Below are 15,878 nucleotides of genomic sequence, written 5' to 3'. Positions count from 1 at the left end.
TCCCTTTCCTTTCCTGTTTATTTTTATTTTTGTTCAAAATTGAAAAAGTTTAAAATTGAAAAATTTCAAAATTGAAAAGTTCAAAATTGAAAATAGTTCAAGTTCGAAAAACGTTCAAATTTGAAAATGTTCAAAACGAAAAATGTTCAAAGCTAAAAATTATTCGTATCCGAAAAATGTTCAAATTTAAATACTCCCTCCGATTCATATTAATTGACTTCAATATGGATGTATCTAGAACTAAAATGTGTCTACATACATCCATATTAGAGTCAATTAATATGAACCAGAGGGAGTATGTTCATTTTCTAAAAATGTTCAAATTTTGGGAAAAATCCAATTTTTGAAAAATGTTCAATCTAAAAAATATTCAACTTTGTTAAAAAAATATTCAAACATAAAAAATGTTCAAATCCGAAAATTGTTCAAATTCCAAAAAATGTTCAAATTCGAAAAATGTTCAAATCCAAAAATTGATCAAATCCGGAAATTGTTCATATAAAAAATATATAAAAAACTTGAATTTCTTTAAATTTTTCGAAAATATACAAATTTAAAAATATTCAGATTTTGGAAAGTTCATATTATAAAAAAATATTTTTCCGAAATTTTTTCACATTAGCATTTTAGATTTATAAAAAAGAAAAAAAATGAAAGTGCAGAAAATGAGAAAAAAAGAAAAAAACACAAAAAGAAACGTGACTGGGCCGGCCCAACAGGCTTCCTTGGGAGTGCGGTACCTGGTCCGCACCGACCAGGGTGGTGTATATCACCTCCCTGCTAGGTCCACCTCCCGACGACCCTTCTCTAACCAGTAGCTGTTGCAGGCCCTCAGATGGGCCGCTCAAAACGGAACGGAAGCCCGGCCCAGCAAGGTGGAAGTAGCCTTCTTTTCCTATAAAAAAAACATAGGCAAATCCTATACACCGACTAGGTCGGTCGCTACCGCGCGCCGCACACCCCCCGCGCGCGGTATGGGCCGGTCTGGTCGGCCCATTTCGCCTCTTTTTCTGTTTTCTGTTTCTGTTCCTTTTTTCTTTCCTTTTTCTTTTTTATTTTCTGTTCTTTTTGTTTTTTTTTTGTTTTTTTATTTTTATTTTTGTTTAAATTTGGAAATATTTCAAATTCAGAAAAATTTCAAAATTGAAAACTGTTCAAAATTTAAAAAATGTTTAAATTTTAAAAACGTTCAAATTTTAAAACCGTTTTTAAATAAAAAAGTGCTCAAATTTGAAATCCGTTCAAATTTGAAATCCGTTCAAATTTGAAAAATGTTCAAATACAAAAAATGTTCAAATTATAAAAGCGTTCAAATTTGAAATCCGTTCAAATATATAAAGCATTCAAATTTGGAAAAATGTTCAAATTAAAAAAATGTTCATAACTAAGAATGTTAATTTTTGGAAAAAATAAATTTTACAAATTTAATTTTTTTTCAAATTTAGATTATATCCATATCCGGAAATGTTCAAATTTCGAAAAAAATTAAATCAAAATCTGAACATTTCCAAAATTTCGAATCTGAACAGATTTTGAAATTTTGTTCTCCGAAATATATTTTTTAAAAGTTAGATATTAAAAAGAAAAATATTAACAAAAAAGAAACAGCAAAAAAAAGAAAAAAAAAGTACCTACTACTAATGGGCCGCGGCCCAATCAACCGGCCTGGTCGGTGGGGTGTGCGGTGGCCCGTACACACCGACCAGGTCGGTGTACAGCACTCCCCAAAAACATACGACGGGGTCCATCCATCTCCAAAGGAACCGACCACCCAATTTTTTTTAAAAAAGTCTCCGAATAATTAAGCCGCAGTGGGTTAGTCGCTCATCATTCAAAAATGATGGAGCAAAATGCATTCATGTGCCTACAAAGCACGAACTTCCTTTTCAGTCTCGATCATCGGCAAAAGGCGCTTTCCAACCTAGGCCGGCGATTAGCTTTCCCAGCCGATACTATTCGAGCTCAAATTAAAATCAGATTCCGTGCTGGCGTGCTGCGACTTTTGCGTGGAAGATATATAAAAATGGTCCGAAAACTTTTGAAAACCTACCGCATTATAGCGTAATGCCTAACCTCTCCAATTAATTAAGCAGCCTTGATCTCGCGTGCGTCAAAACCAAGTGAGACCATGATGTGCTGCTGTCAACGCGCCAAGCAAAGAGTGTACATCGCGTATCATTTTCTTTTCACAACCATTAGCAGCCATTTTACACGTGATCGATATATCATGTAGCTGAGCAAATTCTGAAACCAAATGTAGGTTTTGCCGCTTTACAAATAAAGCAGCACAACGAACCAATAATAGATGACATCGAGTGGAATCAAAGCTCCACAACCCCCCAAGAGGGGAACAATGCACCCCACCGCTGCCATCAAGACCGTGTCAAGGGTTTTCAACCCGGAGCCATAGTGCGGAAGGGGTAACCACGACGGCACCACCCACAAGGTCAGGGACGGAGCTAGGATCGAAACATGAGGGGGGCGAACTGTGTTGTGAACTTCATGAGGGGGGCAGACATGGATAAATCACCATGAAAAATCAGTTTAAGTGCCTACTATTCTTCACAAAATCTCAACCTTGTGGGGGGGGGGGGGGGCCTAGCCCCCCCCCCTCGCCCCCCTTGTCTCCGTCCCTGCACAAGGTTACGACACCCACATGCATCATCGCAGTTGGCGCTGACCTTTCGCCTGAAAAAGAACGCACTGCTCCCGAGAGCTCAGGCCGCCCGTTGTCCCAAGTTAGGCGAAACACTATGTGCAAGCACGCGCGGGCGTTTTTTTTCTTCTTTTACTTCGCGTAGGGTTTAGTTAAAATCAAACTTCGTAAGGTCTCATAGCTACGAATATAAGAAAAATATCAGTATCCATAATATTACATACATATAATAGTAAAATATACCTTATGATGATCCTTTATAACAAATTATATATTTTAGATGTTGATATTTGTTCGTAAATATTTGGTCAAAGTTTATATAGTTTGACTTTAACCAAACTTAAAATGCAAAATAATTATGAATAGGAGGAAGTAAATTTTTGTGCATGTTATCTTCAAGTCAAGATACCATTCGTCCATACATGTACAAGGTATAGCCGCTCTGCTAGCTGCTTTAGCGTTGTGTAGGATACTTTGCATGGCGCTGCGTGGGTCTTTGGGCGGTGGATTATTAATAGTAGTCGACGGTCAGATTCGTACCGCAGCATGGTTGGTGCACGAGCACCGGCCGGCCTGCAGACTCTGTTGGTTCAGGTAGACAATGAACAGTCTACCAGTTCTTCGTACACTATTCTTCAAGGGAACTCCAGCTGCAGACGCACGGCAGGCATGTAAAGTGACATTGGGCGGGTCGTCTCGGAACGACGACACTGTCATTCATGCAAGCTTGCTTGTCTACGATTTCATCGTTCCTGGATCCAAGGAAGCTGGCCAAATGTCCGAACGAGAACACAAAAAGGTCCCTAAAATGGGAAAGGAGACAGGGAGTGAGTATGTGTTACCTGCTGCTCGGAACCGGTAGTAAATTAGTAATGCGTGCATGTGACCTCTACGTCGGTTATGTTGAGGTTATCGATCATTACACGCATGTTTTCCATCATCATCTAGACTTGGTGCGATCGATCGATGAATAAACTAACAAATCACAACCTCAATTACTCCCCCGGCAATCACGTATCTTTCTGCATTTTTTTCTTTCTTTGGGAAACTTTGCCTCAGCCCCTCTGCATCAAAGTGATGCGCACTGTCTATTTGCATATTGCCAGCCTTTGTATCTAAGCGCATCTCCACCGCCCCGTAACTTTGTCCGGCAACATCGTCACATAAGTCGTTTTGGAGGCGTCCCCAATTCTATAGCCCAAACTGAATACTTTCTCTGTTTCAAAAAAAGCTTCGCAACCTTTTTTAAATACAGATGAATCTATACCTAAAACATGACTATATAACTCCGTACCTAGACAAAGTTGAGATACTTTTTTAGGAACAGAGGTAGTATCAAAAATAAAAAAATCAAATTTGATTAAAACAATTTATACAAAGTTTGAACAATTTTAAAAAAAACTTAAACTATACTAATCTAGGTTAGCTGGAACACCCTCTAGTCCAAAGAGGAAATGCCGCTACATGCATCTTCCTTGCCGGCCTTCTTGCTGCCGTCGTTGCCCTCTGTGAGGTCAACGATGTTGCCAGAATCCATCGCTGACCACCACTTCATGTATTCGTTTCGATCGCGAGGATGATTTTCACAGATTCGTGGAGGGTTTGGTTGATCTCGGCGCCGCCATTACCTCCGCCATGGGGAACGAGCCGTCACGTGCGAGTACATGTCGTCAGTAGCGGCGGATCTAGCCCGAAAAACTTGGGTGGGCTAGTACACTGAATGAAAGTGAAATGTGTTGTTTTGGTGCCGAATTTTACATGTACATATGATTAAGTCTCTATGTGCTGGGCGGGCTATGGCCAAGTTTTGCTGCAATGTAGGTCCGCCACTGATCGTCAGCGCATGGGGCATCTGGGGCGCCATCGGAGATGCTCTAATCCCTTTGTTTTTATTTAATTCATGTTCACTTAAAGTTAAATTTGCAAAGTTGGACCAATTACATAACAAAAACAACATCTATAGTATTGAAAGCATATAATATGAAAATATATTCTATTTGTTCCATAATCTTGTCACGATTTTAGCTCAAATTTTAAATAAAAGCATGAAAAGAATTATGGAAGGGATGAAGTACTTTATACAATTCTAGTACCACAGATTTTGTGGTGTAGATGCTGATATTTTTCCTAAACGTACATGTGGCAAACATTTCAAATTTGACTTTGACTAAATTGAGGATGCGGAAGTAAATAAGAAAAGATGAAGTATTTTTCTAAATGTGATACATTACCGTTGATTTGGATTTTGGACACATGCCGAAGGCAGACGTTTGTGTACAGAAAACTGAAACCGTAGCGACGAATTAAGCAGCAGATGAATGCTGTGCTCCAGAGTATATAGCATAAAACTACTACTTTCTATGCAAAATTTCGGAAAACTACCACTTGTCGTTCCAATCACGTAGAACTACCACATTTGATGGAGGTTGTCTCAGATAGCACTTATCCTGAATTGAACACGAATTGATAGCAATTCCGACAACGCTGGCCCACTGACAAGCATGACATGGCACCCTAGAGTTAGTCGTTTTGCAGATAAGTCCTTAAGTTTTGATGGAAAATTACGCACAGGTCCCTCGTGTCTCGCAGTTTTTAAATAATCACCTATTTATTTTTCAAACCTTCATTACTTTTAAATACTAATTCAAATCGAAAAACTTTTAATATGAAAAGTGCCCGGAAGTGTTTGAATATTTCAAATATAAACTTTTTGAAACCTTCATAACTTTTGAATACTAATTCAAATGGAAAAACTTATAATATGAAAAGTGCTCAGAAATGTTTGAATATTTCAAATATAAACTTTTGAAACCTTCATAACTTTTGAATACTAATTCAAATGGAAAAACTTATAATATGAAAAGTGCTCAGAAATGTTTGAATATTTCAAATAATTTTTTGAAAAACTTTCATAACTTTTGAATACCAATTTAAATGGAAAAACTTATAACATGAAAAGTGCTCAAAAATGTTTGAATATTTCAATTCAAACTTTTTAAAACCTTCATAACTTTTAAATACCAATTCAAATGGAAAAACTTATAACATGAAAAATGCTCAAAAATGTTTGAATATTTTAAATATATAAATTTAGTTCACTATTTTAGATAATTAAAATTCACAAACAAATAAATTACTTCTATTCATAATGTAAACTTTGGAAATTCATAACTTCAATTCTATAACTCCAAATAGTATAAATAATATGTCTAAATTTATTATAAAAATCCAAGGAATCCATTTCTAACATCCATAACCACAGATTGTTCTTCTCGTGCGCCTGCGTCTTTGCTACACGTTAGTTACCTGAAGTACATCGGTCCCCGTCGCAATTGCGGTTCCCCGTCAATGACAAGTGGACGAGCATTATTGCCAGCAGATCCGAGCAACACACAACCGTCCTCGCCGGGGTGGGCCCTCGCGCCACTACCGATTAGGTAATCTTCCCCGATTAGCGCAGGCCTCCGCGCCAACTTCGCTGGTTGCCAGTTGCGCTTCCCTTGTTCGTGTTGCTCGTGGGGCTGGTCAGGTACCCGCGTGAGCAGAGTATATAACATAGAACTACCACTCTCTAAGCATAGTATCTATGCTAGAAATAGATTCCTTGGATTTTTCTAATAAATTTAGACATATTATTTAAATTATTTGGAGTTATAGAATTGAAGTTATGAATTTTCAAACTTTACATTATGAATAGAAGTAATTTATTTGTTTGTAAATTTTAATTATCTGAAATAGTGAACTAAATATATATATTTGAAATATTCAAATATTTCTGAGCACTTTTCATGTTATAAGTTTTTTCATTTGAATTGGTATTCAAAAGTTATGAGGGTTTTAAAAAGTTTAAATTTGAAATATTCAAACATTCCTGAGCACTTTTCATGTTATAAGTTTTTTCATTTGAATTGGTATTCAAAAGTTATGAAGGTTTCAAAAAAATTATATTTGAAATATTCAAACATTTCTGAGCACTTTTCATGTTATAAGTTTTTCCATTTGAATTAGTATTCAAAAGTTATGAAGGTTTCAAAAAGTTTATATTTGAAATATTCAAACATTTATGAGCACTTTTCATATTAAAAGTTTTTCGATTTGAATTAGTATTTAAAAGTTATGAAGATTTAAAAAATAAATAGGTGATTATTTGAAAACTGCGTGACACGAGGGACCCATGGGTAATTTTTCTTCAAAACTTAAGGACTTATCTGTAAAACGACTAACTCTAGGGTGCCACATCATGTCTGTCAGTGGGCCAGCGTTGTCGAAACGGCTATCAATTCGTGTTCAATTCAGGATCAGTGCTATCTGAGACAACCTCATCAAATGTGGTAGTTCTATGTGATTGGAACGAAAAGTGGTAGTTTTCCGAAATTTTGCATAGAAAGTAGTGTGCTCCACCTCCGCGCCTAGTAGCCGTTGGGCCGCAGCTTCGTCCCGGACCAACCCCGCCTTATTTAACCACCACCTTTTCTGTAGCGAAAAAGGGAAAGCAAGCGGCAGCCGGTGGTCGCCTCGCCGGCTTAAAACCGACCTTCCCTCCGCTCCGCCTGCCTCTCTGTCGCCTCCTCTGCAAGACTGCAATTTTAGCATAGCCTCCCCCAGCCAACGTCTCCCCATCTCTCCGCGCGCGTGCGTGCGTCAAGAAACCCGGCCAATCAGCCATGGCGATCACGCCGCCGGATCAAGAACGCGCCGCAATGTCCGTGCCCCTCCTCCCGCGGCGGCACGACTCCCTCTCCCTCTCCTCCTCCTCCTTCTCCTCCACCTCCTCCTCATTCTCGGCCTCATCCTCCTCCCCGGCCATGCCGACGGACGCGTCGCCGTGCAAGCCGCTGGCGGTGTTCCGGGACGCGCACGGGGGCGGCGGCTCCGTGTCCTGCCTCTCCCTCTGCGGCGAGTTCCTGCTCAGCGCCTCCACGGGCGCCGACATCGTGGCCTGGCAGCAGCCGGACCTGCGCCTCTTCGCGCGCTTCGGCGGCGCCGGCGCCGCCGCCGGCTCCGTCAAGGCGCTGGTGGCGGCGGGCGGGCGCGTGTTCTCGGCGCACCAGGACGGGCGCGTGCGCGTCTGGCGCGTCTCGCGCCGCTCCGAGAACGCCTTCAAGCTCGTCGCCGCGCTGCCCACCGCCCGGGACTACCTGGGCCGCGTGTTCCGGCAAGCCAGCTACGTGCCCACCCGGCGCGGCGCCAGGCGGCGGCTCTGGATCGAGCACGCCGACAGCATCTCCTGCCTCGCCGTCGCCGTGCAGGACGGCGTCGTCTACTCCGGCTCCTGGGACAGGACGCTCAAGGTGTGGCGCATGTCCGACCTCAAGTGCCTCGAGTCCGTGCGCGCCCACGACGACGCCATCAACGCCGTCGCCGCCGACTGCGGCGTCGTCTACTCCGCCTCCGCCGACGGCCGCGTCAAGGCGTGGGAGAAGGGCAAGGTCGCCGGCTCGACGCACTCCCTCCTGGCCGTCCTCGTCGCGCGCGACGGCGTGTCGTGGAACGCCGTCGCGGTGAGCGCCGACGGCACCTCGGCGGGGCGGCGCGTGTACGCGGCCGGCTCGGACGGGCACGTCCTCGGCTGGGACCGGCACGGCGGCGCGCGGTGGAACCTCGCATGTGACATCAAAGCACACGCCATGGCCGTGCTGTGCCTGTGCGTGGCCGGCGACCTGGTGTGCACCGGCTCCGCCGACAAGACCATCGGCCTGTGGCGCCGGCAGCCCGACGGCGGCCTCTCCAAGGTCGGCGCCGTCGGAGGCCACGAGGGCCCCGTCAAGTGCGTCCAGGCCTCCGTGTGCCGGGCGAGCAATGGCTGCATGGTGTACAGCGGAGGGCTCGACAAGAGCATCAGAGTCTGGTGGGTGCCCAACGGTGACCAGCGGCGTCCAGAAACGGACACCAAGGATCACAAGCCCTGCGTGTTCTTGAGGTGAAGCCAGTGATTCGTCTGGCTAGAAATGTGTATATTTTATACAGGAGAAAGGCTCTTGAGATTGGTTTTTTGTTTTTTGTTTTGATTGTTTGGCAGCAAGTTTTAGTGTTGAGGGCAGGATTGAGCTAGTCACAGGTTTGGGTGTACATGGCTGTAAACTGTAAACAACAGCACCTTTTATACGGTTATTTATACATAGATTTTTTTTTTATGTTTGGGCCATGTAATGTTAATAGAGGTGTTTGATTAATGGCCTTGATTAATTGGAGAAAAGATTCAGCTTATTCCAGTTGCAGAATTGATGCATATGTTCATATGAAATCGATGACCAATTTTGGGACCTGACCCATGGGAAATTCATTTGAAAATAAGCTGAATCTTGTATGCAGCAAATTGGGTGTTGAATTGTGATTTCTGTAACTTTCTTCAGAGATTTCAAAAGATGTTTGGAACTATTGTAACAAGAAGAATATGGAGGAGTGTCCTTGCTCTAAAAACTCCAAGCCTAGGGAGTCTTCTTGTGGAAATATGTTTGAGTCAAAATTCTCTATGCAAACGGCGTAACAAGGATGATCATGATACATGAACACTAGTGTTATATTGTTCTAATTATTTTTGTTATTTCCACATGAGTCCCGTCAAGACAGGAAACAAAGAAAAAAAACGCTTCGATAAAAGAGTAGTATTGAACAAAACCGAGTACCCAAATTACATGATCCTAGAAAGACAACTTCTGTTCTGACACATTAAAGGGCTCCTTCTAAATACATAAACATCCTGTTAAAGAGCAACTATCTTCAAGGCTATAAGTCTGAATGCATAAAATTGGTGAAACACTGATGCATTACAAAGATAAATTTGGATTTTATTAAAATTCTTCTAAACTCTCAAGCTTCAAATTTTGAGCACTCAGTTATGGGAGCTTCCTTGTAAAAGATATAAGTAGAAGAGTCAGGTACAGTTCCTCCAATTGCGTGGATTTCTAGGTCACTAGTGGTCTGCAGCCCTTCAACGTCAGCAGTGTTTGTTGTGTACAAGATTTCAAAGGGGAAAATATGAGAAACAGACTACAGAGTCTCCAAAGTAAAAAATGTTTGCATTGTCCAAGATTTCTACGGATGATTATGAGAAAAGGTCAACTACAAATAAAAGGGAATTTGCCAATCACAATGTTTGATTATAAGTGAAACAAACCAAATGGTGTATGAAAGCATCATGTTACAGAGTGCCGACAATGATTTAGCACAACAGAAGCATCAATGTTACATTTTCGATGATGTGTTGAACATTTCCTTCCATGAGAATTTTCAGGGTATCACCGTACATCAATGCTAACAATTGATCCCAAGTGCCAACAATGATATATGAGATATTGATTGAGTAATACACAACCATTTTAAAAAAAACAATGATATATGAGATGAATATACTTTACTGAGCATATGGTTGACATCATACTGCCAGGTAAATGTTATGCGCTTGATTATAGGATCAACATCGGTTTTTAGTTCACAAATGGTAGTCGAGTTAGCATGGGATAAAACTGGAAAGCACCACAAGGATTCAAGATCATCACTCTTGAACTAGTACAATAGCAAGAGTACTTCACTTCTTTAAGATGAAATTTACGATGAAGTTCCGAATGTGTTGATCAATCAGGTCCATGTTGCTTAAAACTGGAAAATACCATAAGGATTTAGCATAATCATTCATCCGCTAGTACAGTAACACAAGAGCAATATCCTTCTTTAAGATGAAATTTGTATTGAAGTCTCGTTGATCAATCAGGTCCAGGTTTTTTAGAGTATAGGAAAATGTACCAAGATTCTTTAGAGAACTAATTTTATTTGTACCATATTCGATTATTCAAATAGGACACAAAGACTAGATATGTTAACAAACAAATAAAACAGAACACCAATAACGACTGCTAGTTTAAGCAACAATGACTAATACTCCCTCTGTCGCGAAAAGGATGACACATCTTAATTTAGACAAAAAATCCGCGACATCCTTTTCGGGGCGGAGGGAGTAGTAAAGATGATGAAAACAGCAAAACTGAGTACCCCAAATATAGGATCCTGCAAAGTTCACCGGAGTCCTAACTTCCGCTGTGCCACACCAAAAGGGGCGTAGAAAGCATAACGACACATGGTTCAGTTTGGATCCTGCGCTATAAGTGTGACAGCATAAAAAAAAATGGTGAGCTTCCTTGTGAAAGAAATCAATACAATTTATTACCAATCAGTGCATTTTCAATCTTGCAATGATTCTGATTGACAAACAAAATGTAGAATTTTTATAGAATACTTTAGTATTCTATAAAAAATATTTTCTAAAAAAACGAAAGGAATAAAATAATAAAATTGCAAAAAAGGAGAACCCAGTATCAGCAATATTGATAGCACTTAAGTTTGTCGAAAGATTTTAGTTTTCATTTAACCCAAAAGTTACTGCATCACTCAAATAAACCAACAGACAGTTTATTTCACATTGTTCAATTTGACCGCTATCTTGTAGTACGCAACAGGTCTTGACAGCACAAAAAAAGGTGAAACACTGTGCATTGCAAAGCTTCAATCTGGATGGTATTCAAATCCTTGTAAACCAAGAGCTATAAATTTCGACAACCAACTTACTTCCTGCGGGAGATCCCCACGAGCGTCCCCTCGGTACACGACGTCGCAGTGAGCCTCCCGTCCTGCGACCATCACGGTGGACTTGAAGGAGAGCGAGTAGTGCAGCGGAGGTGGTGGTCGTCCCAGACCATCACTTGTTGGGCGGGTAGTGCGGGGAGGAGATGGCGCCGACGAGCAGAGCACCAGGATGTTGGAGCGGAAGAGCATCGCGACGACGCCGTTGACGACGAGGATGGTGGGCCGAGGTCGCGGCAGAAGATCTCGCGCCGGACCGGGCCGTAAGTGCTGGGCTGGGCTTGTGCCGGAGCCAGTCATGGGCTTGCTGGCGTTCGTTATCCTCATCTTCGCTTTACGTCGTCCGTGCTGTCTTCTTATCCTCTTCTTCCCTTCCCCCGACCCGAACGAGCCAGTTTCAGTCAGAAATCCATTCCACCCATCCATGGCGTCCATGCTGTGCTCCTACTCCATGCCTGCCGGCGCCGCCAGGGCCCCGCTCCCCCGCTCGAACGCCTACGCCACCTCGCTCGGGTTCGCCACGTCGCAGCTCACCGGCCTCAGCCTCGGCCTCACCTCCGCCGCTGTCCCCCTCCCCCTCTCCACCAAGCACACCATCGTCGCCCGTACGTCCCTCCCCCTCCCTTCATTTCTTTATTTCCTCGCGCTGCTCCTCGATTACATTGCATTGCGTTGCCATATTGCTTCTGCTAGTCTTGTTCCTTGTGTGTACTGTACATACATACAGGCTTGTGCTGCTGCTCTGTCTAATTTTCTTCAGACCAACTGTAATTGTTACGTGCGGTGTAAATGTACATTAGTACTACGCAGATGGTAGTTAGCTTTATTCATTTCATTTACTCCTACATTAACATGCATTGTTCATTACTACTCTGAAATTGGACGATAAGACTTCACTAACTATGCCTGTGCATCGTGTCCAATCGTCAACAGTGTTGTCACTTCTTTGACTGCACCACAGATTCTGATTACCATGAACCAAAGAGCAATTTCATCAGCTGTCCAAGCCTGTTATTACTGAACATGATAGCAACAGTTGTAGCACTCTTCCAGTGGTACAACAAGAGAACCGGTTCTCTTTGAGAATTGCTACTGCTTTCAATCTGATATACTACCGTCTATAATTTCTTGCCTACATGCATTTTCTTCCCCAAGAAAGAAAGTATATCACATGAATTCAACGGCTCTGGGTTCAGGTCGGATCTGCCCCTTCCTGGACAAGAGGACGAACCGGGCCAACAAGGTGTCCTTCTCCAACCACAAGACCAAGAAGCAGCAGTTCGTCAACCTGCAGTACAAGAAGCTGTGGTGGGAGGCCGGCAAGCGCTACGTCAAGCTGCGCCTCTCCACCAAGGCCCTCAAGACCATCGAGAAGCACGGCCTCGACGCCGTCGCCAAGAAGGCCGGCGTCGACCTCAACAAGAAATGAGCCTGCTAGTTGGTTCATCTCCGAACGGCTATGTTATATTCTTCATCTTCTCACACCATGCTTTTTTAGTTCAGGTTTGCTGAGTTGTTGCCTTCTCTTCTTTGAGGGATCACTGTTTACCAGTTGTGATTGGATTTGAGTACAAAAAAGTAGAACACTCCATTACGAAAGGCCAATTTATAAGAATGCTATTTGAATTTACCATTTAATCAGGTCATATCCAAAGACTGTACAGAGCTACAGAAAATAAAGGAAAAATAAATAAATAAACTAATTGTAATGTGTTAATTTAGCATCTCTGACCACAAAAGTGCCCTCGTTGGCAACCATGGTATCATCAGAACTTCTGCAGGTGCCAATGCAATGTTTCATTCAGTTTTGTGTCCACATTAATGTTAGAGAGTACTACTACATAATTTGGAAACTTGTGACAACAACTCTAAATTCCCAATAAAAACTCTGTTTTATGTAGACTTGCTATAATGAGATCATACATATGACCTGAATAAACTATGCAAAATATCTTTTATGAATTCAATCAATGGTACAACCTATTAATAAGTCCAGGCTTGAGAAGTTGACCCATAAAATCAATCAATCTTTTGATGAAGAAGCTAAATAGCACACTCTGTACTTTACAGCAAGTTGCAAAACAAAAAATACATGTCAGATAGGCGCGATAATGGTCAAGCAGGCCGACACACATAACCAAATTTCATAACTGATCAAGAAGCCACGTTTTCTAATCTTACGTGCTGCAGTCTAAGAATCTAACTGGGTGTTTGGGTTGGGGCCTCTCATACAGTAGCAAAACAATTGCAACGAAGCCTAATGAACTGCAAAGGCAGGCAACAAGCTTCCATGGTGCAAATATTAGGTACTGGTTGGAGTGCTGATTAAGGACTCTATTCGAGGATTCAAGGCTGATAATCATTTTCCTACAAACTGGATTGAAATAATACGCAGTCTGCCAGAACCTTTTTTTTTTTGTATATTTCAGTCCTGTATCATCAGAAGTTGTAAACTTCAGCTTTGATCAAGTAGATGTAGTTAAGTCAGTGATCGTCGTCGAAGAAGATTCATCTAGGAGCCTATCCTTGCCTCTAGAGAAAAATTGCCAAATCAGTAAACACGAACAGTGAAATCAAAGTTGAGCACTAAACAGCAGGCTAGGAAATTCCTTCACATCCTCTGCGTGATCTGTACAGAAGGGGTAGAGAAGATCTTGGATGGGGCTACCGCGACAGCGAAGCACGACAACCAGGGTGCGAGGAACATTGAGGCGTCGTTGATGGAGGCAAACAACCGTGATACAGATCTGTACAGGTGCTGCAAGTAGTCCTCATCTGGTACCCAGTGGATCGAAACAAAATATAGCAAAACTAACACCGTCACGTCACTATAAGAACACAAGCACTGCTACTCATGATTCTTGAACACGAACACTTTGGTTACGAACATGCACATATAATATTCAGAGAAGGGAAACAATAAACAGAGGAAGATTTCAATCCAACTTCAATTCTACTGGATTGAGGATTTCGATCTATGGTGTGCACGCACGCCCGCAGCCATAAAGTATTTACATGCCATGGTTCCATGTAAAGAGAGAACTTCCACACAAGATTGAGTATAGATAAGATAATATTAGTAGTAAAAACGTTCCCGGATAATTACATCTACCAACCAATTAAGATCTAGTTATACTTGTGCTAACAAATTAAACCTGACTGCATTGTTATACTCTCAGTGAGTATGTACTGAACTACTGATTCTCCTAATAAAAAACAATGTAAGGAAATCATGAAGCTATTCCTATGTAGTCAAGCTCGACGGAGCCCAACCAGAGCGTCCCGTTCCTCTCGGTCACCTCGCTAAGCGTGACGCCCTTGGCCGCGGTGAGCTCCTCCACCTCCACGCCATTGCCGTCAAGGCGGACTCCCACCAGATGCTTCACCGGAGCCGTGGTCGCGTCCGGGCGCGCCTTCTCCTGGTTCAGAGCCACCCAGTAGCCGCCCTTCCCGTCACGCCTCACGTTGTCCGGGTATCCCGGCAGATCGGCGAGTAGTTCATAGCGGCCAGCCTTTGCTCCTTGCAGGTAGTACTTATGCGCCTGGCACGGCACGGTGTGCGCCACGACAACGTATGCCCCGTCGTAGCTCACCGCCACCCCGTTAGGGTATGGCAGTCCGTCCTTTAGAACGGTGACCTGCTTCGTCTTTGCATCGTACTTCAGCAGCCTCCCTGTGGCGTCCGCGTTCATCATGATCTCAGTATTGAACCTGTAAATTCAGTAGCATTGCATCAATAATGGTGATTTAGAGTACGTCAGCTATGCCGATCGAGTAGTCAAATTAATCTTAGTATTCGACAGAATACTTACCTTCGCGGGTAAGTGACGCTGCTATCGGTGAAGTAAACGTCACCGGTGGCCTGATCCACGTCGATGCCATTAACGAAGTTGAACGGAACGCCGTCGGCTCCTGACGCGAGCACCTCGGCCTCGCCGCCGTCGGCGCTGACCCTCATGAGCCCCTTGTAGGCGTCGGCAATGTAGAGGTCGCCGGACTTTCGGTGGAAGGCGAGCCCGAGCGGGCGCCCGCACAAGCTCTCCGTCTGCTCCGACGGCGCGACGGGCACGGTGCACATGGCCAGCTTCCGGTAGTTGGCGTGGTGCGCGAAGGTGGTCCAGCCGACGGCGCTGCCGCCCCACCTGAGGACGCGGCCGTCGGAGACGCCGGCGTAGGGGCCGTTGCCACGCGCGTCGAAGGCCAGACTCTCGGCGCCGGTGACGCCGCTGGGTAGGAGGAGGCGGAAGCTCCACTCCGTGGGGCGGGTCTTGATCTCTGCTGCTGCACACGACGGAGCGAGGGAGACGGCGAGGAAGCCGACGAGAAGGACGAGCCAGGTGCTCGAGAAGCCGCCGCGGCGCCTCATGGTTTCGGCTTCCGTGTTTTGCGAACTCGGGAAGTTTTTGGCTGCGATGTTGAAGCTCGTGGGTTTCTGGGCAGGTCGTTGCTGCCATTATAAAGGCGCCATAGGCGGTAGGCGGTGTTCATAATTAGAGCTGTAATCGATTTTGTTCTTGTTTTGATGGAGAGTTGTAATCGGTTAGTCGCACAGCGGTAGAAAGTTTATTGAAAGGTCGGTGGATCAGAGCCGTTGATTTGCGATCGTATGGACATGCTATAGTGATATTACTAAATATGACCTGAA

General features: G+C 43.5%; 4 protein-coding genes across 4 annotated transcripts in view; 2 read left to right on the top strand and 2 right to left on the bottom strand.

Moving 5' to 3' along the window:
- LOC124662377 (protein Rf1, mitochondrial-like) overlaps positions 1-4,193 on the bottom strand; it is a 30,750-nt gene extending 26,557 nt beyond the window's left edge. The window contains exon 1 of the mRNA XM_047200223.1: positions 4,121-4,193. Within this exon, the coding sequence (XP_047056179.1) occupies positions 4,121-4,193 (73 nt within the window). The remainder of the gene's footprint in view (positions 1-4,120) is intronic.
- Positions 4,194-7,461: 3,268 nt separating this feature from the next.
- LOC124662376 (protein JINGUBANG-like) lies at positions 7,462-8,580 on the top strand. The gene has a single exon (XM_047200222.1). The coding sequence runs from the start codon at positions 7,462-7,464 to the stop codon at positions 8,578-8,580; it is 1,119 nt and encodes a 372-aa protein (XP_047056178.1).
- Positions 8,581-11,621: 3,041 nt separating this feature from the next.
- Positions 11,622-12,849, top strand: LOC124662040 (50S ribosomal protein L28, chloroplastic-like). The gene is made up of 2 exons (XM_047199925.1): positions 11,622-11,838; positions 12,430-12,849. Exons 1-2 carry the CDS (start codon positions 11,658-11,660, stop codon positions 12,660-12,662), a joined length of 414 nt encoding a protein of 137 aa, XP_047055881.1. The 5' UTR covers positions 11,622-11,657; the 3' UTR covers positions 12,663-12,849.
- A 1,614-nt stretch (positions 12,850-14,463) lies between these two features.
- Positions 14,464-15,599, bottom strand: LOC124659731 (protein STRICTOSIDINE SYNTHASE-LIKE 10-like). Its single transcript, XM_047197552.1, has 2 exons — positions 15,046-15,599; positions 14,464-14,944 (listed from the first exon to the last, which is right to left on the bottom strand). The coding sequence occupies exons 1-2, from the start codon at positions 15,597-15,599 to the stop codon at positions 14,464-14,466; spliced, it is 1,035 nt and encodes a 344-aa protein (XP_047053508.1).
- Between the last annotated feature and the right edge of the window lie 279 nt (positions 15,600-15,878).

Source organism: Lolium rigidum, chromosome 6, assembly GCF_022539505.1.
Source record: "Lolium rigidum isolate FL_2022 chromosome 6, APGP_CSIRO_Lrig_0.1, whole genome shotgun sequence".
Classification (NCBI taxonomy): Eukaryota; Viridiplantae; Streptophyta; class Magnoliopsida; order Poales; family Poaceae; genus Lolium; species Lolium rigidum.
The sequence above is the reverse complement of the archived record's forward strand: the minus strand, read 5'-3'. Positions and strand labels throughout refer to the sequence as shown.